The sequence below is a fragment of the Ranitomeya imitator genome, chromosome 1 (genome assembly GCF_032444005.1).
Source record: "Ranitomeya imitator isolate aRanImi1 chromosome 1, aRanImi1.pri, whole genome shotgun sequence".
Taxonomy (NCBI): Eukaryota; Metazoa; Chordata; class Amphibia; order Anura; family Dendrobatidae; genus Ranitomeya; species Ranitomeya imitator.
In genome coordinates this window covers 46,231,030-46,258,911 of record NC_091282.1, presented here as the reverse complement: position 1 = coordinate 46,258,911, position 27,882 = coordinate 46,231,030, and the positions used below count along the sequence as shown (strand labels likewise).

The window sequence follows — 27,882 nt, the reverse complement described above, 5'->3', positions numbered from 1 at the left end:
AGGCTACCCATGGGTCTGCGCAGGAGCTGTGTACACATAACGAGATTTTTAAAAAGACCCCCTATGGTGCCAGAGCAGCGGGGGAAGGGGGTCCCTAAACCAGGGTCCTGTGAATCTTTTCTCTCAACTCTTCAGGCAACAGAAAGAAAATTTCTGTACGGAAAAGCAGAGAATTCTCTCTATTGAAAGAGCATGGGGCTAATCAGCATCTGAGGTGTGAACACGTCCTAATGGTTCTATCTGGTGTCCACGTGTCACCCTCATTATACCGCGTGTCCTCTTAGTGTTACCCCCGCTCTGCGGTTACCTGCGCCCCTCACACCATAATAAACATATTTAGCTAATTAATGTGAGCAGCAGATTGTGTGTATTGATCGCGGGGTTCCGCTCATCTCCGGTTTCCTCACTGGAGTGTAATGATTTAGCGCGCTCCGGTTTTACAGCCGAGTAATTAAGGATTACCGCAATGTTTACTACCTTTATCTAATCACTGGCGGACAGTCCTCATATCTGATTGATCATAATCACCGTGTCACCAGAAGAGGCGGCAGAGAATGGCTCCTCAGAGATGTCCACGTGGTTCGCGGTGTCAATAATCATCCTACTTTGTTGTATCTCATTCTTGGAATCACTTGAAACTTTCCAGAACTTTGTATTACTAAAACAAAAGTAATTCATAATGATGTGTATCCTGTATTATACTCCAGAGCTGCACTCACTATTCTGCTGGTGCAGTCACTGTGTACATACATTACATTACTGATCCTGAGTTACATCCTGTATTATACCCCAGAGCTGCACTCACTATTCTGCTGGTGCAGTCACTGTGTACATACATTACATTACTGATCCTGAGCTACATCCTGTATTATACTCCAGAGCTGCACTCACTATTCTGCTGGTGCAGTCACTGTGTACATACATTACATTACTGATCCTGAGTCACATCCTGTATTATACTCCAGAGCTGCACTCACTATTCTGCTGGTGCAGTCACTGTGTACATACATTACATTACTGATCCTGAGCTACATCCTGTATTATACTCCAGAGCTGCACTCACTATTCTGCTGGTGCAGTCACTGTGTACATATATTACATTACTGATCCTGAGTTACATCCTGTATTATACCCCAGAGCTGCACTCACTATTCTGCTGGTGCAGTCACTGTGTACATACATTACATTACTGATCCTGAGTTACCTCCTGTATTATACTCCAGAGCTGCACTCACTATTCTGCTGGTGCAGTCACTGTGTACATACATTACATTACTGATCCTGTACTGATCCTGAGTTACATCCTGTATTATGCTCCAGAGCTGCACTCACTATTCTGCTGGTGCAGTCACTGTGTACATACATTACATTACTGATCCTGTACTGATCCTGAGTTACATCCTGTATTATGCTCCAGAGCTGCACTCACTATTCTGCTGGTGCAGTCACTGTGTACATACATTACATTACTGATCCTGTACTGATCCTGAGTTACATCCTGTATTATGCTCCAGAGCTGCACTCACTATTCTGCTGGTGCAGTCACTGTGTACATACATTACATTACTGATCCTGTACTGATCCTGAGTTACATCCTGTATTATGCTCCAGAGCTGCACTCACTATTCTGCTGGTGCAGTCACTGTGTACATACATTACATTACTGATCCTGTACTGATCCTGAGTTACATCCTGTATTATACCCCAGAGCTGCACTCACTATTCTGCTGGTGCAGTCACTGTGTACATACATTACATTACTGATCCTGAGTTACATCCTGTATTATACCCCAGAGCTGCACTCACTATTCTGCTGGTGCAGTCACTATGTACATACATTACATTACTGATCCTGAGTTACATCCTGTATTATACTCCAGAGCTGCACTCACTATTCTGCTGGTGCAGTCACTGTGTACATACATTACATTACTGATCCTGAGTTACATCCTGTATTATACCCCAGAGCTGCACTCACTATTCTGCTGGTGCAGTCACTATGTACATACATTACATTACTGATCCTGAGTTACATCCTGTATTATACTCCAGAGCTGCACTCACTATTCTGCTGGTGCAGTCACTGTGTACATACATTACATTACTGATGCTGAGTTACATCCTGTATTATACTCCAGAGCTGTGCTCAGTATTCTGCTGGTGCAGTCACTGTGTACATACATTACATTACTGATGCTGAGTTACATCCTGTATTATACTCCAGAGCTGTGCTCAGTATTCTGCTGGTGCAGTCACTGTGTACATACATTACATTACTGATCCTGAGTTACATCCTGTATTATACCCCAGAGCTGCACTCACTATTCTGCTGGTGCAGTCACTGTGCACATACATTACATTACTGATCCTGAGTTACATCCTGTATTATACCCCAGAGCTGCACTCACTATTCTGCTGGTGCAGTCACTGTGTACATACATTACATTACTGATCCTGTACTGATCCTGGGTTACATCCTGTATTATACCCCAGAGCTGCACTCACTATTCTGCTGGTGCAGTCACTGTGTACATACATTACATTACTGATCCTGAGTTAGATCGTGTATCCATCCTGCAGAATTCCTGTGTCTTTGGCTACAGTGCCTTGAAAAAGTATTCACGCTCTGTGAACTTTTCCACATTTTTTTCACCCACAATCTTGAATGTTTTGTTATGTGTTTTATGTGATATCAACACAAAGTAGCAAATATTTGTGAAGTGTAAATGAAATACATTAGGTTTTCTAAATATTTTAAAAAATATAAATCTGTAAGGCTATGTGCTAACGTCAGGATTTTCTGCAGAATTTTCCTGAACAAAACCGGACTTTTTCTGCAGGAAATACGCATGCGTTTTTTGCGCGTTTTTTGTGCATTTTTTCCGAAGCTTCCCAATGCATTAATAGGCAGAAAAAACGCAAAAAGTCCGCAAAATTAATGAACATGCTGCGTTTTTTTACCGCGATGCGTTTTTTTCGCGGAAAAAAACACATCATGTGCACAAAAACTGCAGAATGCATTAAAAATGATGGGATGCTTATGTATGCGTTTTTTAAGCGTTTTGCAGAAAACGGCCAAAAAAAACGCAAAAAATCCTGGACGTGTGCACATAGCCTAAAGGTGCATTTGGATTCAGTCCCCTGAGTCAATACTTTGTAGGACCACCTATCAGCTTTCCATATCTAGAGGTGACATTTTTGCCCCTTCTTCTTTGTACACTTGCTCTCCCTCATTACTCTTTCACACGTCCGTTGTTTATGTCCATTTATGGTCCACTTTTTAAGGACCACAAATAGGGACACACACACCCATTGTATTCAGTGGTGATGGGTTCATGTTCGGTTTTTCACAGAAGTTTTCGTCCATGTGAGAAATCTGCAGACACGTCCCTTTTTTTCACTCACCACGGATGTCATGCGTATCGCAAACGTGCACACTGATGGAATAAAAAGCTCAGGCGTTTGGGAAAAGCAGTACAGTTATCGCTGTTACCAGGCGCATGGTGCTGTCGCCTAGTCTCCCTTCGATCAGTGATACCAAGCGACGCTAATGAGACTTGTATTCAGCACCTGCTGCCTGGGAACAACCCTAGCTACAAGTCTCACCATTGTCGTCTGGTCTCCCTGCGATCAGCGAGATCTAGTAATAATAGAGGGGACACCCCCAAAAAATGACTAACCAGAAAAGGCTGAACAGACAGCTGCGGGCTGATATTAACAGCCAAGGAGGGGGCCATGGATATTGGCCCCCTCCCAGAGCCATTGTTCGCCCTGGTTCAGTGGCAAGTGGAGCAATAGTGGTGGGGTTGATGTCAGCTGTTTTATGTCCTCTGACATCAAGCCCAGGGGTTAGGAATGAAGAGGCTTCTATAAGATGCGCCCAGTAATAACCCCATAGTCCAATTTAATAAAGACATGGACAGAGTAAAGTCCCTTCATTGAAATAAAAACTCCTCAACCCTTTTTTACGCATTCATTCACCAAAAATTAAAAAAGCAAAGCTATACACACCCTTCTGCCGATAACCCATTAATGTCTGTGTCCAATGACGATCCGGATAGTTTGTTGAGGGGGTCTCACCAGTGATGCCACTACTCACCATGCCAGCCAAAACCCACTGAGCTGAGCGTGAGAATGCGGCTGCGTGTCACGTGCTGTGACTTCATTAAAGTTACCTCTGTATTCAGCGGTCGTATCATGGATGTGACCATTCACCAAACCATCCGGATCATCATGGGACATGGGCATTAATGGATTAATATCAGCCCACTGCCTTTGCTGGTTAGTTTGGGGGGTTCCCTGTATAATAACCAGTAATGGCTAAGCAAACAGCCGGGAGATGAGCCTGGGAACCTTTATGGCTATTGGCCCCTTCCCAGAATATTAACTTCAGCCGTTGGCTTTTTTCCCAGCTGGTTGTGAAAATTAAGGGAGGCCCCACTCCATTTTTTATTATTCATTTAAACAACAAATACAATTACAGAGAAATATGCAAGCAAATCACTGAAGAAACACACTGACATATTTCTATCTATCTATCTATCATGTTCCTCATCACGATCTCTTTAAACATATTTAATACATAAACCGCTTTAATTTCTATGCAGCATTTCATTTATACTTGTCACACTGACGGCATACGGACACCCGGATGTTTCATACGTACACACAGGTGTCACATACGTACACAAGACCACAGGTCTCTCCAGTACCGTTTTTTCCAGTACAAAAGTCACCAGGGTGAGTGAAGGGGACATCAGTGAGATTGGATGGAGATATCTGTGAACAGCAATTTTCAAGGTTTGCTACAGATTGTCAATGGGATTTAGGTCTGGACTGTGATTGTGGCTTTCACGCACATGAATAGGGGAAAACCATCCATTGTAGCTGTAGCAAGATGTTTAAGGTCGTTGTCCTGCTGGAAGGTGAACCTACTCTCCAGTCTCACAGTCTTTTGGAGCCTCTAACAGGTTTTCCTCCAGGATTGAACTGTATTACCACCATCTATCTTCCCATTAACTCTGACCAGCTTCCCTGCCCCTGCTGAAGAAAAGCCTCCCCACAGCATGATGGTGCTACCGCCATTTGTAACGGTGGGGATGTTGTTCTCAGGGGGATGTGCAGTGTTCGTTTTCATCCACATATAACCGTTTGCATTTAGCCCAAAAAGTTCTACTTTGGTCTCATCTGACCAAGAGCACCTTCTTCCATAAGCTTGCTGTGTCCCCTATATGGCTTTATGCAAACTGCAAACAGGACTTCTTATGGTTTGCTTTCAAAAATAACTTTCTTCTTGCCACTCTTCCATAAAGGCCAGATTTGTTTAATATAACGACTAATAGATGTCCTGTGGACAAATTCTCCCCCCTGAGCTGTGGACCTCTGCAGCTCCTCCAGAGTGATCATGGGCCTCATGTCTGCTTTTCTAATTAGTGCTCTCCTTGTTTGGTATGTCAGGTTAGGTGGACGGACGTGTCTTGGTAAGTTTGCAGTTTTGCCATACTTTAAGTTTTGGATGATGGCCTTAACAGTGCTCCAGGCTTGGGCTTTTTTTTAACCTAACCCTGCTTTACTCTTCTCCACAACTTTATCCTTGACCTGTCTGGTGTGTTCCTTTGTTTTCATGATGCTGTTTGTTCCCTAATGTTCTCACACAGAATAGGTGTGGTCATACTGAGAATAAATTACACACAGGTGGACTCAATTTATTACCTATGGGACTTCTGGAAGCAGTTGGTCACCCAGGATTTTATTTAGCGGTGTCTGAATACAAAGGCACCTCACAATTTTAAGATTTATATTACTAAAATAATTAGACAGGTGTCATTTCCTTTACATTTCACAACTACTTGCTAGTTTGTGTTAGTATCACATAAAATCCCAATAAAGTACCAATAAATGAATTATTTTATAAGGCACTGTATATGGTCGTAGACAGGGGGTGTCCATCCTATAAGACTCTGTTGGGTCTTTTCCTCTCATTCAGTCCCAGCTGCACTTTACGGTGTTAACCTTTAATCCTGGTCAGAGCTGTGATGAGTCCGGGCTCAGCTGGTGATCTCCGCAGTGCTAATCCTATATCTGTCACCGGCTCAGAGCATTACCTGATCACCTCCATGAGCACCGGGGGTGCAGATCGCACATTATGTGCTTCGAAGGGAAACTACAGCAACTGGAAGTGGGAACTCCAGACGGCATACTGCTGCCTCCTCAAAGGAAAGGGTCTGGAAATCCATTAGATAAATTAAAGGGGCCTTCCCATCTAAAATGATGGCATGTCGCATGCATACGCCATCACTTTGACTGCCAAACTTGATATTATGGAGCCCACAGTACATTTTTTCCCCTCCCTGCATTGCCCTGGTCACTCGCTGTGCCCAGAAGTCCTGACAGCGCCATTTTTATTTTTGGGACTAGAGCCAACCCGCAGCTGGTAGCGTCACTTTGGGAAAAACCTTGATGAAACTGCGCTCTTTTCATTGTCACAACTAGTGGTTGGTTTCAAAGTTCGGATCTCGCCCATAAGAAAGTGATATCCCTTTAACTCGCACCCATTTTTAGGCAAATCATATATTAAATAGACTGCATTCACAATCCTGCAGTTCTCCGAGCTGAAATCTCCCGGAATTCACTGCTGGTTCAGTTTCTGGGATGTAAAGCGAGTGGGCACAAGATCATCTTATTTATACGTTTACACATAAAGCCCAACATTGAGTATTGGAAAAAAAAGCAATCCTGGACCTGATGTCCTGAGCCAGTGCTTCTCTTCCTCAGTGCTAGAATTCTCTTTTAGCTCCTGAACCCTATTCTGACGAACATATTCTCAGCTTTTCCTACATAGCGTCCAAAGGCTATGTGCACACGTTCAGGATCTTTCGCGTTTTTTTGGGCCGTTTTCCGCGGAAAAAAAAGGTTTTAATAAAACCTATACATAAGCATGCCATCATTTTGAATGCATTCCGCAATTTTTGTGCACATGCTGCGTTTTTTTTCGTGAAAAAAAACGCATTGTGGTAAAAAAAAAAAAACGCAGCATATTCATTAATTTTGCAGATTTTTTTCACGTTTTTGCCGCTATATTATTGCATTGGAAAGCTCCGGGGGAAAAAAAAGCGCAAAAAAATCCGCCCAAAAAAAACGCATGCGGATTTTTTGCAGAAAAAGTCCGGTTTTGTTCAGGAAAATTCTGCAGACATTCCTGAACGTTTGCACATAGCCTAAAAGTTCCAAATTGTTAAAATTCTGACAGCCTTCAGCCGCCACTAGGGGGAGCTCACTGCATACATATTTATGCAACTTTGATTCATCTCTATCCCTTCTTATCCAAGCCCAAAATTGTAAAATTAATCAATAGAGTTTAGGGCCTCATTAGAATAAAAAAAAAAAGAAAATTTATCCATAACATGAATATTTATTCGTGGCATGTGCAGTCAAAACTTCCCCTGCAAATAACAGCTATATACTAGATATACTAGATACTTAACAGTGGGTTCTGCTTCCGCTTAAAAAAGGATTTGCTACCTGATCATAAGTGACCAGTTTTTGCTCTTGCTTTATTCCTGCTGCTCCTCTGAGTATTCCTTCCCTTCTCTTTTTTAAATCCACCAAACTGGTCCAGAGATATGGCCCTTTTTAGTTAGTACTAATTTTTACAGTTTTTTTCATGGAGGCGTGGCTCACAGGATCCTCGGGGGCATGTCTTGTTTCATGGAGGCGTGGCTCACAGGATCCTCGGGGCGTGTCTTGTTTCATGGAGGCGTGGCTCACAGGATCCTCGGGGCGTGTCTTATTTCATGGAGGCGTGGCTCACAGGATCCTCTGGGGCGTGTCTTTTTTCATGGAGGCGTGGCTCACAGGATCCTCTGGGGCGTGTCTTGTTTCATGGAGGCGTGGCTCACAGGATCCTCTGGGGCGTGCCTTGTTTCATGGAGGCGTGGCTCACAGGATCCTCTGTGGCATGCCTTGTTTCATGGAGGCGTGGCTCACAGGATCCTCTGGGGCGTGTCTTGGCTGCTCTGCATAATTACCTTATGGGTCACGCCTATTTAGTAAAGAATTGCACTAAATAAAAGGGCCCAGATCTCTGGAACCACATGGCGGATTTAATAAAGGAATACTCAGGGAATCAGTGGTAATAAAGTAAGAACTCAAACTGGCCACTTGTAACCTGGTGACAAGTCCTCTATAAAGGGGTTGTTTAGTTTAGGGACCCATTTTCTTTTCTGAAATTGAGTTTATAGAGTGGGTCTGCTGTTCAGGATCTTCATCTGTTGCTCTGAGAGGACAGCTTTTACAAAGGATATCTCTTGGTCTGGAGGAACTGTCTTTTTCTGAATTACTCAGAAAACCCATTAATATGAATGGACACTGTGTAATACTCAGTTTGCCCTATGGAGGCACTGCAGAGAAACTAAACACTGGCGGACTCAGCAGATGGATACTTTGTGATCTGTTTGCATTCAAGGAATTCATAGTAGAGATTTTTCAAAGAGGAGAACCCCTTTAACAAACCTTCTAGGGTAAGAAATGGAGGTGGTTTTGCAGCAATTTTTGCCCATGTCCAGTGGCTTGCGAAAGTATTCACCCCTTTTCAATTTTTTGTTTTACTACCTTACAACCAGGAATTTCACAGTGTTTTTTTAGGATTTCCATCAGTTCTTGTAAAGAACATGTCTACAACTGTGATTATTTTGTTTTCTATTTTATTGTGACACAAATAACAATTAGGACAAAATAACTAAAAACTTCCGTGTGCATAGATATTCATCCTCCAAAAGTCAGTACTTTATAGAGATTTCTGCTCCAGCTTCTTCAAGTTAGGTGGTTTCCTCTGGTGAACAGCAATCTTCAAGTGTGACCACAGATTCTCAATGGGATTAAGGTCTAGGCTTTGACTAGGCCACTCCAAAACATTTACACGTTTCCTCTGAACCCACTCAAGTGTTACTTTACCAGTATGCGTTGGTTCATTGTCTTGTTGGAAAGTGAACCTCAGTCTAAGTCTCAAATCACTGACAGACTGAAACAGGTTTTGCTCAAAAATATCCTTGTATTTTGCACCATCCATCTTCCTCTCCACTCGGAGCATTTTTGTTGTCCCTGCTGCCGAGAAACATCCCAACATCATGATGCTGCCACCACCATGTTTCACTGTGGAGATGGTGTCTCTTGGGGTGATGATCTGTGTTGGTTTGGAGCCAGACATAGCTTTTACGTTGGTGGACAAAAAGTAAAATTTTGGTCTCATCTGACCACAGCACCTTCCTCAATACATTTGAGTAGTCTCTGACGTGTCTTTTGGAAAACTGAAAACGAGCCTTACAATTTTTTTGTGGACTATGGCTTATTGTGGACGTATGGACAGGTACTCCAGTCTCTGAACTCCGCAGCTCCTTCGGGGTTACCTTTGGTCTCTGTGCTGCCTCTCTGATTAATGCCTTCCTTGCCTAGGCTGAGAGTTTTGGTGGTGGCCTTCTCTTGGCAGATTTGTTGTGGTACCATGTTCTTTCCATTTGATAATAATGGATTTGATGGTGCTCTGGGGATCATCAGCAATTGGGATTTTTTTTTTTTTATAACTCAACCCTGACTTGTACAACTTTGTCCCCGACTTCATGGTGGTGTTTGGAGATCTCTTTGGTCTTCATGCTATTGTTTGGAGATCTCCTTGGTCTTCATGGTGTTGTTTGGAGATCTTGTTGGTCTTCGTGGTGTTGTTTGGAGATCTCCTGGGTCTACATGGGGTTGTTTGGAGATCTCCTTGGTCTTCATGGTGTTTTGAGATCTCCTTGGTCTTCATGGTGTTTTGAGATCTCCTTGGTCTTCATGGTGTTGTTTGGAGATCTCCTGGGTCTTCATGGTGTTGTTTGGAGATCTCCTTGGTCTGCATGGTGTTGTTTGGAGATCTCCTTGGTCTTCATGGTGTTGTTTGGAGATCTCATGGGTCTTCATGGTGTTGTTTGGAGATCTCCTGGGTCTACATGGTGTTATTTGGAGATCTCCTTGGTCCCCATGGTGTTGTTTGGAGATCTCCTTGGTCTTCATGGTGTTGTTTGGAGATCTCCTTGGTCTTCATGGTGTTGTTTGGAGATCTCCTTGGTCTTCATGGTGTTTGGAGATCTCCTGGGTCTTCATGGTGTTGTTTGGAGATCACCTGGGGCTTCATGGTGCTGTTTGGAGATCTCCTGGGTCTTCATGGTGTTGTTTGGAGATCTCATTGGCCTTCATGGTGTTTGGTTAGTTGAGCCTCTTTCCTAATGGTGTTGCAGCCTCTGTGGCCTTTCAGAAAATGTGTGTAATATAATGGCAGACAGTGGGACACTTAGATTGCACACAGGTGGACTTCCTGTGTAGCAAAAGGGGTGAATACATATGTATATGGCAATTTTTAGTTATTTGACACTATATATTTTTCTCATTTCACTTCACCAGCTTAGACTATTTAGAGCTGATGCATCACACACAGATCATATTCCAAAAGTATTTAAGCACAGGTTGTAATGTGAAAAATAGGTAAAAAGCCAAGAGTGATGAATAATTTTGCAAGCCACTGTACATCTAATAGATGGAGTCCTGTAAACACAATGAAGTGTAATGGTCCTTGCCTGCGGCCCATCTTCTGTAGCCCAGAGATTAGCGGCATAGGACGCGTTAATTGCCTCACCGTCCACTCGGTCTGCCCTCTCGCGCCACCTCGTTCCCCCGCTCCGTTTCTGAGCTATTACTAATGTAGGAAAATCAGTAACATTAGTCATCTTAAAAGGGCTATTACTCAAGATGATTTAAATTGTGAAAATGTCAGCGGTGCTTGTGCGCTCCCTGCTAGAGATGCTGTGATTTACACCCACTGACACCATCATGCCACGGAGCAGGAGCGGAAAAAAATAGTAAATGACTTATATTCTTCCCCCGACAGAATTTGGAGCATAACATCTCTTCAGCGTCCGCACGGTCAACCATTAGTCACATTAGCTACACGCTGTACCGGGAGGACACTGCGGGGGTTAAACATGGTGTCACGGAACCTACAAGTATATTTGTAAGGATGTTGTGTGAGCGTGTATATAGATGTTAACTGGGCAATAAATGGAAATAATGCGTCCCCAAGGAGGTGAATAACAAATCCAGCTCTGCTACATCTATTAGCGCTCCACAGTCGGCCTCCATACAATAAGCTGAGGGGAACACCATCAATCAGTTGTGTTCAATTTCTCTGCAGTGCCTCCGCAGGAGAAAAGAAGTATTACAAGGTGGCCATTAATCCTCCTGAGAGACCTTCTTTGTAGCCACCCTCCATTTTAGTTAATGGCAGAGTGCTTGAATAAAAAAGCTATTTTACCCCTTGTTAAAAAGTTATATTCTATAGTTGACTTCTCATTGCCTAGGTTATAGGCCACCGCAGAAGTCTATCAGAGGTGGCCGCTAATCTAGGCAATGAGCACGGTTCTTGAAGCCTCTCATGAACATAGAACATGAGACCACCCGTTTAATAGATGAGGCTCAACTAAAATAAAGTTAACCCCATAATAACCACCGTTTAGTGACGTCGCGTATGTGGTGATTTAATGGTCCCAATTTAAATATTTTGATATTTCTTGTGTTGCCAGATTCATTTTTAGTGTTTGCTGTATGATGCATAGAGCTGATTTTTAAATACAATTTTTCTATTTTATTTTCTATTTTATTATTTTTGTTTTGTTAGGGCTAAAGTGGGAGAAAAAGTAGAAAAAAAATGTTTTTTGAGATTTGTAAATGTGAGACTAGATTTGTATATGATGTACAGTATGTATCCTCTCGGGTGAATGTATGGATACGGCAGCGATATGGAGGGTTGGAGTTGGCTTTAATATATATTCATTTACTACATGTGTTACATAAAAGACCTTTAGAGACACTTATTGTTTTTTGTTGTTTTTCATATTTTATAAAGTTTTCAACTGTACGAGGGGTGTTCATTATAGGGAACCTGTCACCCCCCAAAATCGAAGATGAGCTAAGACCACCGGCATCAGGGGCTTATCTACAGCATTCTGTAATGCTGTAGATAAGCCCCCGATGTATCCTGAAAGATGAGAAAAAGAGGTTAGATTATACTCACCCAGGGGCGGTCCGGGTCCGATGGGCGTTGCGGTCTGTTCTGGGGCCTCCCACCTTCTTACGATGACGTCCTCTTCTTGTCTTCACGCCACGGCGCAGGCGTACTTTATCTGCCCTGTTGAGGAGCAAAGTACTGCAGTGCGCAGGCTTCGGGAAAGGTCAGAGAGGCCCAGCGCCTGCGCACTGCAGTACTTTGCTCTGCCCTCAACAGGGCAGACAAAGTACGCCTGTGCTGGAGCTGCAACGTGAAGACAAGAAGAGGACGTCACCGTAAGAAGATGGGAGGCCCCGGACCAGACCACGACGCCCATCGGATCGGACCCCCCGCCCAGGTGAGTATAAGGCTACTTTCACACTAGCGTCGTACGACGCACCGACGCATGCTGTGAAAGCGCAGCACAACGGGGGCTGCGGATGCAGTTTTACAACGCATCCGCTGCCCCATTGTGAGCTCCGTGGAGGAGGGGGCGGAGTTCCGGCCGCTAATGCGCGGTCGGAAATGGCGGACACAACGCACCAAAAAACATTACATGCAACGTTTTTTGGTACCGACGGTCCGCCACAACACGACACAATCGTCGCACGACGGTTGCGACATGTGGCAATGCGTCGCTAATACAAGCCTATGGAGAAAAAACGCATCCTGCAGACAACTTTGCAGGATGCGGTTTTGTGCAAAATGACGCATTGCGACGTGCGTCGTACGACGCTAGTGTGAAAGTAGCCTAAGCTAACCTCTTTTTCTCATCTTTCAGGTAACATCAGGGACTTATCTACAGCATTACAGAATGTTGTAGATAAACCCCTGATGCCGGTGGGCTTAGCTCATCTTCGATTTTGGGGGTGACAGGTTCCCTTTAAACATTTCCCCTGACCCACTTCCTGTGGACTGAGAGCAATGAAACTTGGCACAGTTATTAGTCCTTCTCACCATAGGAGCCATCTAGGGACACACACGTCTCCCATCTCTTTAAGCAGCTGTGCACACCTCGCTTGTAGAAGTCGACAGGTTGCTCCAAAAGCCAAGTTGTGACTTGGGAAATCAGAGTTTCATCTTCTGGAAAATGCCTGCCCTTCAAAAATAACTCAATTGCTGGAAAGAGGTGGAAGTCCGATGGTGGGAGGTCGGGTGAATACGGGGGATGCGTTAGAATTTCAAAGCCACAGGAGCATGCTTCCATTTGGGCAACATCTGAGTTGTGAACTGGGGCATTGTCTTGCAGAAGGCGGACATCTTTGGTGAGCATGCCACATGTCTTGGTTTTGCTGGCCTTCTGCAATTTCCACAGCAGTGAAACATAGTATGCCCCAGTGATCATGGTACCCTTTGCTAGGAAATACATCAATACTACATTTCGCCCCCAAAATACTGTGAGCATGACCTTGCCTTTCGAGGGTTGGGCACGTGCCTTTTTTGGAGGCGGTGAGTCATGATGCTTCCATTGCATCGACTGGACTTTAGTCTCAGGATCATAGTGATGGACCCAGCTTTCATCCTGCGTGATCAATCTCCTGGTTTCCATGGCACATCGTCAATAGAGCCTTAGTGCGTTCGCCTCGTTCCTGCTTCTGGAAAGGTGTGAGCAGCCGGGGATCCCAGCGAGCAGACACCTTATGCATGTGAAGATGGTCTTGGATGATTTCTTCCACGGACCCTACACTAATGCTGACATTTTGGGCTAGGTGGCAAATGGTTACACGGCGATTTTCCAAAATGCTGCCCTCCACTTGCTGGTTCATCAATAGCAGAGTGGGGTCGCCCTGGAATTGGTGGTGTTTGCACCAAAGTCCGACCCCATTTGTATTGACGATGCCAGGGTTCCTGACGACATCATATGATGGGGAATCATCACCATAAACCTTTCATCGTATCGAATGTCCCCTTTGGTTTGCGGCCTTTCACGGAATGGAACTTGATGTCTTCTCTGTATTCTCTGGGTCCAAACCTCAAACCCTTTCAGCACCGGTAACCTCAGGACCGATATCAGTCCTGAGTTGCAAATTGGCACGTAACCTATAGTGTCAGTGTCCTGTGGTAAATAGAAGTGAGTCAGGGGAAATCTTTAATGAACGCCCCTCGTCACATGGGCATCCATAAACTTTCAACTAAAATAGCATCACAGCGCAACCAAAATACTAATGTCTTTTTGTACTTTATATTGCAGTGCCATTTTTCTGACGTTTTTGGATTCTCTCTTTTGTAGATGAACACGTCCTTGCTGGGAAGCATCGGGATGCTGAACTCCGCACCTCAGCTGCGCTGTATAAAAACGTACCAGGTGCCGCCCGTTCAACCAGCCTCCCCCGGTTCACTCAACGCCCTGAGACTGGCAAGGCTCATCTGGACGTCCAACCGCAATGTCATCCTTATGGCGCATGACGGCAAAGAGCATCGATTCATGGTCTAATGATTGTGCGGCTTTTGACCACCCATTGTCCCCCACTTTCCAAAATGTCTATAGCATGATCACTGCAGAAATTGGTGTTGTCATATCATACATGGGGTAGACTTTGCTGTGTTGGTGCTGCATGATTCCCCAGTAACGAGAATGGGAGTTTTTTCATGTACATAGTATGTGCGGGAGCCCCCATTCCTCTCTGTAAACCCCAATAGTGGAGGAGGTTTCCGCAGTATACGTTCTACTATGAAGCTGAATATTCTAGATATAGTCTGTGTATAGTGGCGAGTCACTTTATAACATTGAGGGATATCATGTCTTCCACTCCTGACACATCCAGAGCTGCATTCAGAATTCTGCCAGGGCTACGTTCAGAATTCTGCCAGAGATGCGTTCAGAATTCTGCCAGGGCTATGTTCAGAATTCTGCCAGAGTTGCAGTCGGAATTCTGCTTGAGCTGCGTTCAGAATTCTGCCAGGGCTGCGTTCAGAATTCTGCCAGGGCTGCGTTCAGAATTCTGCCAGGGCTGCGTTCAGAATTCTGCCAGGGCTGCGTTAGGAAATTCTGCCAGAGTCGTGTTCAGAATTCTCCCAGGGCTACGTTCAGAATTCTACCAGAGCTGCGTTCAGAATTCTGCTTGGGCTACGTTCAGAATTCTGCCTGGGCTACGTTCAGAATTCTGCCAGAGCTGCATTCAGAATTCTGCCAGGGCTGCATTCGGAATTCTGCCAGAGCTGCATTTAGAATCCTGCCAGAGTCGCGCTCAGAATTCTTCCAGGGCTGTGTTCAGAATTTTGCTAGAGCTGCGTTCAGAATTCTGCCAGGGCTACGTTCAGAATTCTGCCAGGGCTGCGTTCAGAATTCTGCCAGGGCTGCGTTCAGAATTCTGCGAGGGCTGCGTTCGGAATTCTGCCAGGGCTGCGTTCGGAATTCTGCCAGGGCTACAATCAGAATTCTGCAAGGGCTACGTTCAGAATTCTGCTAGAGCTGCGTTCAGAATTCTGCCAGGGCTATGTTCAGAATTCTGCCAGGGCTGCGTTCGGAATTCTGCCAGGGCTACGTTCAGAATTCTGCCAGGGCTACGTTCAGAATTCTGCCAGGGCTACGTTCAGAATTCTGCCAGGGCTACGTTCAGAATTCTGCCAGGGCTACGTTCAGAATTCTGCCAGAGCTACGGTCACAATTCTGCCAGGGCTACGGTCACAATTCTGCCAGGGCTATGTTTAGAATTCTGCCAGGGCTACGTTTAGAATTCTGCCAGGGCTGTGTTCAGAATTCTGCCAGGGCTACGTTCAGAATTCTGCCAGGGCTACGTTCAGAATTCTGCCAGGGCTGCGTTCAGAATACTGCCAAAGCTGCGTTCAGAATTCTGCCAGGGCTACGCTCAGAATTCTGCCAGAGCTACGGTCACAATTCTGCCAGGGCTACATTCAGAATTCTGCCAGAGCTACGGTCACAATTCTGCCAGGGCTACGTTCAGAATTCTGCCAGGGCTACGTTCAGAATTCTGCCAGGGCTACGTTCAGAATTCTGCCAGGGCTACGTTCAGAATTCTGCCAGGGCTACGTTCAGAATTCTGCCATGGCTGCATTCAGAATACTGCCAAAGCTGCGTTCAGAATTCTGCCAGGGCTACATTCACAATTCTGCCAGAGCTACGGTCACAATTCTGCCAGGGCTACGTTCAGAATTCTGCCAGAGCTACGGTCACAATTCTGCCAGGGCTACGTTCAGAATTCTTCCAGGGCTACGTTCAGAATTCTGCCAGGGCTACGTTCAGAATTCTGCCAGGGCTACGTTCAGAATTCTGCCAGAGCTACGGTCACAATTCTGCCAGGGCTACGTTCAGAATTCTGCCAGGGCTGCGTTCAGAATTCTCCCAGGGCTGCGTTTAGATTCCTGCCAGAGTCACTCTCAGAATTCTGCTAGGGCTGCGTTTAGAATTCTGCCAGTTGTTACATAAAGACTCATTCCCAGGAACAAAGATGAAAGTTACATACAGAACCTGGTGTAGACTGCAAAACCCAAAGTAAATGTAAAATTGAGCAGACCCTGAAGCAGCTGCATATCTTAGCTCAGCACTAAAGATTGCCATCCACCTCATCCTTTTCATCCTGAAAAGTGTTCTTCCAAACTCCCCAATACACATGGATTACAATGGGGTCGCGCAGCCATATATGTGTTCTCCTTGGGGTAAGAAGAATAAGCTTCTGCCAGACAACTCTGTCTAAAGCTTATAGAAAAAATAATTGGGCAAATTGAAATACAACTGCCCAATCCTTCTCCATACAAGTTAATGATCAGCTTGTCCTCATGATATCGGCAGATTTTCCGCCACTTAACTAATGAATATGCCCCACTAAAAAATAAATAAAAATCAGAAATTTTTTTCGAATGTTGCTCCAGATGTGTTTGGAGGATCTCCTCTGAAAACTAAACGATTGGGCATGTTGAAATCCAATTGCCCCATCCTTCCTTTCGCCATCATTTTGCCGTTTTAGTGTAAAGTTGGGACCTCACCATACACATATGTAGATGATGTAGGTTTTTATTTCATGCCACCTTAAAAATCCAGTGATTTGTTTTTTGAATGCTGCTCCGGATGTGACTGGAGTATAGCACTTGAAAGATGCGTGTCTGTAAAGTCACCTGACATATGTAGATAATATCTGGGAATAAATGGTGTTTGAGGGTGTTCCTACACTAGCGCGACATACTCCCCTGTTACACTTGGATATCTTACGCCAATCATTTACGTCACATTCCCTACGACGCTGCGCGGTTTTTGTATGACCAAATTGTTTACATTTAGCAACATTGTATTGAGGAGGCATCGTTTCCTTTCTGACCTTTCTTCCTGTATTGTACGTCGTCTTGGTTCTCTATCTGTGTATTTTATTTGCCATGTGATGCAGGTATTTAGCTTTGTACTTAGCGCTATGATTTATTTAAGATGGTGTGATCCCGATTAAAGTATGACTGTGTTCAACTGTACATATTATGTTTGTTACATTTATCATGTATTGCACGTCCCAAAGTCATGGTGGTTTGTAAAGTCAGACTCAAGTCAAATGGGCGGAGCTGTAGGAGGTGGAGTCTTTTCAGCAAATCCGCATTTTAAGCCCAGTAAAAACTTCTGATTGGCTAAGGAGATGTTTCCACCCCCTGCTCCTCCGACCCAATCAGGAAACAGAATTAAGGTTCACATATTTGTGTAAAGTAGGTTTTTCAACTAATGAGGGACTTCCTTTCCTATAAAGTTTTTCTCTTTGAACTTACACATTTCTGTCCCTACATAACTACCTTTGGGTCAATAATTCACGACATAATGGCCTCCGTTGTGCTGTCACACATGCAAAGATGTGAGTTCGAGTCCTCCATACCTTAGAGGAGTCAGTCATATTCCTGTATTCAGGTTCTTACAGCTCAAGAAGTATCACGGAGCCGGCCCCATGGAAAGGAGGTAAGGATCCATTAGAGTGTTTTTTTTTGTTGTTTTTTTTTGTAGAGGGTATTTTGCTGTAAGACTTTGTTCCTGGGTTTAGAGATATTTTGCCTTTTGTTACATTCGGTGGGTTCAATATTTGAATTAATTGAGAAACCAAGTTATTTTCTTTTGTTTCATCTCAGTCCCTTCTAAGAAGAATATCAAACCCCCAAAAAATCAGGTACCTAAAACAGAACTGAATAAAAGAGCCATATAATCGATGTAAAGAGGCGGAGCATGACACATGAATTCTCTGCTTGGTGTCATGCTCCACACACTCAGTCTCTACACTAAGCATAACACGGGGAATCCTTTTTACCCAATGTGTTCCTTTAAATCCCCTTGTACTAGTGATTTAGGCTAGCACAGTGGCTCATGCTAGGTGATAACTTTTAGTGCATCTTTACTCACGTTTTATGCCACATCTATTTCCTCTAAGAACACATCCATGCTTAACTAAGCCACACCCATGCATAGCTAAGCCACACCCATGCTATAATAAGCCACACCCATGCTTTACTAAGCCACACCTATGCTTTACTAAGCCATTCCCCTGCTAAATGAGTAGCATTGCCAAAAAAAATTTTTTCCAGACACCTAATAAAAAAATCACAGCCGGACAACATAAGACATATTGGAAATCTGTAATAAATTATTAATGTCATAAGTGATACATGTCTACAATCCAGAATTCTGACATGTAGTCAGCTGCATTCGCTGTGAATTGTAAAATAATTACAGTCATGTCATTTTCTCCAGGTTAAAAAAAAAAAGAAAGAAAATCACAGACACATGGTATTTTTTTACGGACTGACAGAATAAAGTGCCCTGTTTCTATGGACTGTCTTGGAATCGTGGACGGTTTGCAATCCTGTGAATGAGTTTCAGAAAGTGGCTAAAACACATAATTAATTGGTCTAAGCATTAATGAAACATTATGCGCCAAAGATACAAAATATATATTTATTAACGTTGCCTAGTTACCCACCTTCGTTACATCAGAACAATACATGGGGGATCCCTTTAAATTTTATTTTTCATTTATAGGTTTATTTCCTATAATTATAAAAATGATGGTTTTATTGAAATAATATAATTGTGTATAACATAAAATAAAAAAGGCGTGTTACCTACTACGTGCTGCTCTTACAGGTAGAATATTCTGGATGGGGACGGTAGAACCTCAAGAACAGAACATTACTATTTTTTTCCTTTGGATTAAATTATCAAACTTCTATTTTTATCATATAATTATAGTTTCTGCTCTAAAACCTTAAGGAAAATCTTATTTTTACCATCTTGCGCTGGTAGAATAGTAAAGAGCTCAAAACCTCCCACCATGATGGGAATAAACATCAAATACATTTAAGATCTTCTTACACTGAAATAGCCACAATGATGAACACGTGCTGCTCCGTACTCCCCAGGAACATGATTAAGTAGATTTGATCTCCTGCTATCTTGAATTAATCATGAAGTATACTGGATGCCCTGATCTCCTGGGGTAATCTTGTAGTATACTTGTTGCCCTTCTGCCCTGGGCTAACCATGAGGTATTCCTGGTGTCCTGGAGTAATAATGAAGTATACTGGATGCCCAGCTGTCCTGCAGTAATAATGAAGTATACTGGATGCCCTGCTGTCCTGCAGTAATAATGAAGTATACTGGATGCCCCGCTGTCCTGGAGTAACCATGATGATTTTCTTGAGTAATTAAGAAGTATACTCATCTTCCTGTCCAATGTAATCCTGACCGAGAACTATACATTTTCCTGCAAATAGCAGTCAAAAACTTCTGTCTTAAGTCCTGGGGCAATCATGAAGTATTCTTGATGTTCTGGATAGATCAGCAAGTATACTTTATCTTGTAATACTCATGAATTATTCTTGATGTCATGGAGTAATCATGAAGTATACTGTATGTCCTGGAGTAATCACGAAGTATACTGGATGTCCTGCTGTCCTGGAGTAATCATTAAGTATACTACAAGTTCTGGAGTAATCACCAAGTATACTTTGTTCTATAATAATTAATTTTTCCTGCTGTCCTGGAGTAATCATTAAGTATATTGTATGTCCTGGTTTGATCGTGAAGTATACTGGATGTCCCGCTGTCCTGGAGTAATCATGAACTATACTGGATGTCCTGGAGTAATCATGAAGTATACTGGATGTCCTGCTGTCCTGGAGTAATCATGAAGTATACTGGATGTCCTGCTGTCCTGGAGTAATCGTGAAGTATACTGGATGTCCTGCTGTCCTGGAGTAATCATGAAGTATACTGGATGTCCTGCTGTCCTGGAGTAATCATGAAGTATACTGGATGTTCTGCTGTCCTGGAGTAATCATGAAGTATACTGGATGTCCTGCTGTCCTGGAGTAATCGTGAACTATACTGGATGTCCTGCTGTCCTGGAGTAATCATGAACTATACTGGATGTCCTGCTGTCCTGGAGTAATCGTGAACTATACTGGATGTCCTGCTGTCCTGGAGTAATCATGAAGTATACTGGATGTCCTGCTGTCCTGGAGTAATCATGAAGTATACTGGATGTCCTGCTGTCCTGGAGTAATCATGAAGTATACTGGATGTCCTGCTGTCCTGGAGTAATCATGAAGTATACTGGATGTCCTGCTGTCCTGGAGTAATCATGTAGTATACTGGATGTCCTGCTGTCCTGGAGTAATCATGAATTATACTGGATGTCCTGCTGTCCTGGAGTAATCATGAAGTATACTGGATGTCCTGCTGTCCTGGAGTAATCATGAAGTATACTGGATGTCCTGCTGTCCTGGAGTAATCATGAATTATACTGGATGTCCTGCTGTCCTGGAGTAATCATGAATTGACTGGATGCTCTGGTCTCCTGGAGTAATCTTGTAGTGTACAGGCAGCCCTGATGTCTTGGAGTAATTATGAATTATCTACTTGTCCAGTGTAATCCTGACCAAGAATTATATGTTTATCTGCAAATAGTCAAAAACTCTGCTTGATGTCCTGCTGTCCTGGAGTAAACACTCAGCACTGTATACTTCTGTCATTCTGTCTGGAAGTCTTGGTTTACTGAGCACTTGCCTGTATTTTGTGATCATAGCCAAGAACTATACTCTTTATTCTGCTGCCCGGAATGAATCATGATGAATCTGGATACACCATAATGGTTGTTTTCCTGTTTTGGACTTATTATGATCATGACGTTTATTTAATGTCCTCATCTGCCATTTGTTCCTATCCAAGAACCCTTGTATCCTCCATTTTCCTAAGTCATTGAGTAACCACAAGCTCTACTTGATGTCCTGGGGTGATCGTGACTTTTGCCTAACATCCTCTTTATCTGGACTTTCTTGATTTTGCAGTTAAAATTTTTTGATTTCAGTCTTTGTAATTGACAACCTTTTCAGTTTCCGCACAGATCATTCCATTTACAAATCTCGGGATCCTATGTAACTTTTTTCCGGTAGCGCTGTAGGTTATATGTCACAAGTCAGATGTGTGTGATCCTTCTTGGCTGGCTGAGCTTTCCATTATACATGTCATCATACATGAAGTCGGCAGGCTCTGGGGAAGTTCCAAAAAAGCCCATATGTGCTGAACGGACAGCCCAATGATGTGAAGAGGCCCAAGTGTGTGACTATGAGGTGTGCCGAACAGACCGCCCACTGATGTGAAGAGGTCCATACGTGTGTCGCATGATGTGTCCTGCGCGAGAATAGACATATCTTAGACACAAAGCAAGTGTCATAGACAGAAACATTATACTCCATATTCTCCCGCCCAAAAGTAATCATGGCGTATCTGTGCTGTCTCACTATCAATGACGAATCAATGACGTATACTTGATGTCCTCCTGTCTTGGATTAATTATGACGATGACGTTTACTGAATGACCTCCTGTCCAGCATAACCATATCCAATAAATAACTCCCAAGTTCTGCCCAGGAGAAACCTTAAACTCTACTTAATGTCCTCTTATCTTGGATACCGGAAAGATTTATATTTTGGTACCGTGTTAGCCAGTGGATAGAAAAATATTTAGAATTGAGAGTCCTCAGTGGTTGATACCTTTTAATGGCTAACTGTTAGCCATTAAAAGGTATCAACCACTGAGGACTCTCAATTCTAAATATTCTTCTATCTTGGAGTAATCCGTAACTGTGCAATTGTCCAGTTGGATCGCAACCAAAAACTTTACCCAGTGCCCTCTTGTTTTGAAGTATCTATGTCCGTTCATCTCAGATGAAAATAAGAAGTACAGTAGCCGACCAATAAATCTATGTCCAACCCTTTTAACAAGCCTTGCAACATGACCACAGATAATACCAAAGCTAGAAATGTATCTACAGGCAGCTGTAGCTTACGCCTCATCGGAAAACAGCAGGGTAACGGTTTTCTTTAAAGAAATCAACTGAATATGGAGTCATATTAGCAATGCTCGACGGAGAAGAGTATAACATTGATGTCTCCTGCAGAACAAAAGAAAAGTATTTTTGCAAGTAACATCAGAAATGTTACCTTATGTCCTCATTTCTAGAAGTATGTGATGATTGCACATATATATTAAGGCTGCCACGTGTTTACATTAGTGTCAAATGCTATAGAATCTCCAGAGACACACGTGTCCTCCTGTCACAGAGGTATCGTAAACTCTACCTTATGTGCTCTTGTTTTGTAGTTTTCATGACTTTTACCCTTTGTCCACCTGTCTCGGAGTTATTATGAATTCTACCTTATGTCTTCTTGTTTCATAGCTATCATGGATTCTACCGTATGTGCTGCCATCTCCGAGTTAGCATGAACTACACCCCTTATAATGAACCTTAGCATTTGTCCTTAGGTCTTGGAATAACCATGGGCTTTACCTCGGTCTCAGAGTTATGATGAACTCTATCCTATGTTCTAAAGTCTTGGAGTAACCATGGACTCTACCCTATGTCCTACTGTGTTGGAGTTATCATGAACTTTACAGTATGTCCTCCTGGGTCGGAGTTATCATGAATCCTACTTTATGTCCACCTATCTTCGAATTAAAATGGAGTCTGTCCTCCTGTCTCAGAGTTATCATGAACCCTTTATTATGTCCTCTGGTCTTGAAGTAACCATGGACTTTACCCTATGACCTCAGGTCATGGAGTAACCATGGACTTTATCCTAAGTCCTACAGTCTTGGAATAACCATGGACTTTACACTACATCCTCTGGTTTTAGAGTAAAGTCCATGGTTACTAAAAGACCGTAGGACACGGGGTAAAGTCAATAGTACATGTCCTCCAGTCTCAGAGGAACCATGGACTTTACCCGATGTCCTTCTGTGTTAGAACTTTACATTATGTCCGCTTGTCTTGCACTTATCATGAACAGTAGCCTCATGTCTTCCTTGCTCAGGCATTCATGAACCTAAAATGTATTCAATGTTCTCTTGTCCATTAGTAATAATGGAGTATATTTGATGTAAGGATCAATCGTGAAATATACTTGTAGTCCTGTGCAATATCTGTGACATTCCTTTTTTAGAATTAACTTTGTCAGTTTCTATTCAGTTTTCAAAACCAATATCTCCTATTGAAAAGACTTGGGGCTTAGTGGTTGATCAAGGACATGGTTGATCACCAATTAGCGGTGATGAGAAGAAATCGTTAAACTTTGCTTTCAGCTGTGTGACATTTATGAGAATTGCTTCTGTAACCTACTCAAGTCACATCTTCTGTCAACTTCATAGTCCAGAAGATAAAAGCCAATCTCTTGTCGCGGCCCTGCTTTACTTTCTGTCCTACACTGTATTTTATTTTGTTAGGAGGTGATGGCGTCTGAACCATTCGAGAAGCCTTTCTGTGCTGTGGCCTTTTAGAAGGCCTCATGTTATTGTGATGAGGCTTATCCTATTTTTGAGGATTGGACATATATATTAAGGCTGCCACATGTTTACGTTAGTGTCAAATGCTATAGAATCTCCAGAGACACGCTGTCCTACGACTTATTAATGTGGAGGAGTCCAAAGTAAGTAGTAGATGGTCATGTCATAACCGAGAGACATGATTGTTTTTCTCCAAAGTAATTACACGACAACACAAAAACATCGAAAATATCACAATAGAATAAGCAATGAAGCTCAACGTAAAAGTCAACATTAATGTACATGTTTTTATCAGCTTGCGTCCCATCAGGTTCTTGATCATGTCACTAGAACGATAGGGTATCTGAACATTTTTTTTGCAATGTTTTTTGTAAATAATCCTGTTAACCAAAGTTTATTTGGCTTTGTATTTACCCCATTATTTCTTTAATGTATGTCTTCTTTTAATCCATGAAATACATTCTAGAGAACTTTCACCCGAGGACAAAATGTCCACCATTTCCGAGCCAGATGTGCACGTTGGCTCCGAGGAGCATCACACTTAATCTCAAGATTGAATGGTTCCAATCTATCCCCCTTTCCGCCTTTAACATATGAAGGATCTTGCTGCCCCTGCGGACATTTAGGTTGTCAATGGGGGACCACCAAAAAATACTAGATCCATGAAGGGTTTCCTCATTTCCATATGCAACCACCATATTTTCACACTATTTTTATCTACTTGGTTGATTATGGAGGATTTTAACGTGGAGTCCGCAGATGAATCCAATGCGTAAAAATTGGGTTTACGCATTCTCAAAAATTGGATTTTATGGGCCACTTCGAAAAGAAGCACCAGGCTACATATTTTCTGCATATTCTACATGAAAAAGCTGAGAATTATTCACAGTGAATGACAATGGGCTAATCCTTGAGCAACGCGGTAAAGAATATTGAGTATAGGTTTGAGATATTCTACCTTCAAGTGCAGACTATATATATATATATATTTTTTTTTTATCTATAGATTATATATATATCGATATATATTTTATATATAATACAAAATTAAAATATATACATATTATAATTTTGTATTATATACATGTATATATTATTTTTATTTAATTTTTTTTTTAGTTCTGTTGGTCTATTCTTATTATTTTCCTCGTTAATTCATTTGAAAAATATGAAATGAATGATGAAAATTAAGCATATTCACCATAATAAAAGGTTGTCATTTCACCAAACCACCATGATTTTATCCCACTGCTTTACACAAGGGGTACGGGATTTTATTAAAAGTTAATGGGGCCTTCCAGGATAACAAAAACATGGCTGTCTTCTTCCAAAAAACAGTTTAGCTGTACTGCCATACCAGACACAGCCCATGGACAGGTGTGGCGCTGTTTTTTGTTTTTTTTAAATACAGCGGCCATGTTTTTCTAATCCTGGACAAACCCTTTCTTCTTTTTTTTTTTTTTTACCACTTTTTCTCTTTGCTGCTTTTATCACAGTACAATTTTGTTGTTTAGAATTGTGTTGTGTTTGGGTGTGTAAATGTAGAACATTTCGGGGTGGCTTGACATGGAGAAGTTGTGTCGGTAGTATCATGCCGTAAGAAATGTATAATTTGTGTCATTGTGTGTTGTAAATGAATATAATTGCCAGATATGGCGGAAATTATATAGATCTGTAAAATGCTTGTGTACATATCTGTGTGTAATAAAACTGGATCTAGAATCACTCATGGACTGGTATCATGATTATTATTGATACCTCCTGGGGAGAAGCGTAGCCACGAATGGGGTCCATACCCGTCCAAGGGGCAGGGTGCGGACCAGTCGCTTAGGGTCTCCCTTTTAACTGTCTCAGACTTCTTACTCCAGTCCCCACCAGCATAATTTTAGTAGACAAGTCACTGCCTCCATCAAGATCAACACACTCATCTTCTGTAGTTCAGATTCCCATTGACTACCGGCTTCTTTACATTTCTCACTCCAAAAGACATCTGTGAGGACAATTACTGTCTTATGGCTACACTGGGAATGCGCACATCGCACGTATACCAACATGTGTGCCGGCCAATTTCTTCGTTATCGCTTTAATTTCTTGGCTTTGTACATACAGGGGCGTGGATCCCTGTTTTGGCTTGTGCATTGCATCTATATAGCTTTTCACAGACAGGTGTTGAAACAGTCAGGTCAAGGGTCCAGCGGCATTTAACACTCTTCAAGCCGGAAATATGCCCATCGGTGACCCCCGACACGTGATCGCAGGTCACCGATAGGTTGGCATGACAACCAGAGGTCTCCCGGCGACCTCTATGGTTGTCACTGCCGGCTTGCTGTGAGCGCCGCCCAGTGGTCAGCGCTCATAGCAATTGAGTAATTCTGCTACATACAGGCGATCTGATCATCGCCTGTATGTAGCAGAGCCGGTCGGGTTATGGCACCTTCTAGTCTCCAATGGACACTATTGAAGCATGGCAAAAGTTAAAAAAAAAAAATTGTTTTTAAAAAGAAAAGAAAAATAAAAGTTCAAATCACCCACCTTTCGCCCCATTCAAAATAAAACAAAGAAAAATCAAGCCTTCACATATTTGGTATCGCCGCATTCAGAATCACCCGATCTATCAATACAAAAAAGCAGTAACCTGATCGCTAAAAGGCGTAGCGAAAAAAGTCAAAACGCCAGAATTACGTTTTTTAATCGACGCGACATTGCATTAAAATGCAATAACGGGCGATCAAAAGATCGTATCTGCACCAAAGTGGTATTATTAAAAATGTCAGCTCGGCGCGCAAAAAATAAGCCCTCACCCGACCCAAGATCACGAAAAATGGAGACGCTACCGGTATCAGAAAATGGCGCAATTTATGTTATTTATTTTTTTACAAGCTTTGGATTTTTTTTCACCACTTAGATAAAAAAAGAACCTAGACATGGTTGGTGTCTATGAACTCGTACTGACCTGGAGAATAATAATGGCAGATCAGTTTTAGCAATTGGTAAACAAGGTAAAGAAAAAAATCCAAAAAACAATTGTGGAATTGCATTTTTTTTTTTTTTTTTTTGCAATTTCACTGCACTTGGAGTTTTTTTTCCCATTTGTTGAGTACACGATATGGTAAAACTAATGGTGTCATTCAAAAGTACAACTCGTCCCGCGAAAAAAAAGCCCTCACATGGCCAAATTGGCGGAAAAATAAAAAAAAGTCATGGCTCTGGAAAGAAGTGGAGCGAAAATGAGAAATGCAAAAACGAAAAAGGGCGAGGTCTCTAAGGGGTTAAGGTCTGCTGGCATGTAGTGAGGAGAACCACAAGATTTAGCGACCATCCTGATTGGGTTCACCTCGTCACGGTGGGATGGTTTTAATCAAAATAGTGTCAACCAAGTCGCCTGTTATCTACATGTACTATTACTATTTACTGCAGGATATTTACTCAGTTGTTTTTATCCTAGGTTCTGTACGCAAAGAAATGTTGTCTAATTTGATCCAAACTTGACGATGAAAGGATATGGACGCATTTGAGGGCAGTTTTTTTTTTTAAATTGTATTATTACTTTTAATTAATGTATTTAGGGGTAAAAATATTTCAATTGGATTTAATTAAAAATGTACTTTCTATACCCCATTGCTGGCTGCAGAATTAATTAACTAAGAATCTATCAAGTTAGCTCTTCCTGACCACAGACCTTGTAACTCTTTTATCTGTCTTTTACTGAGCTCCTCTCAGCTGATTTATAACCAAAGTCCATCTTTTTACTGATGTGGTCTGTGGTCAGAAATCATATGTGAGAAGCTAAAAAAAATGACATGTGCACTGTGGGAAAAATAAGTATTTGATACGCTGCCGGTTTTGCAAGTTTTCCAAAATACAAAGAATGGAGGGGTCTGTAATGTTTATCGCAGGTACAATTCACCTGTGAGAGACAGAATCTGAAAATAAAACCCAGAAAATCACATCGTATGATTTTTACATAATTCATGTGCATTTCATTGCATAAAATAAGTATTTGATACAATAGAAAAACAGAACTTAATATTTGTTGCAGAAACCTTTGTT

The 27,882-nt window shown here is 42.4% G+C and overlaps 1 protein-coding gene across 3 annotated transcripts in view; it reads left to right on the top strand.

Annotated features, from left to right (window-relative positions):
- WDR7 (WD repeat domain 7) overlaps window positions 1-17,488 on the top strand; it is a 418,087-nt gene extending 400,599 nt beyond the window's left edge. For all 3 annotated transcript variants that reach the window (XM_069746037.1, XM_069746038.1, XM_069746036.1), the window contains one exon: window positions 14,301-17,488. In XM_069746037.1, the coding sequence (XP_069602138.1) occupies window positions 14,301-14,504 (204 nt within the window). In that variant the 3' untranslated portion in view covers window positions 14,505-17,488. The remainder of the gene's footprint in view (window positions 1-14,300) is intronic.
- The last annotated feature ends 10,394 nt before the right edge of the window (window positions 17,489-27,882 follow it).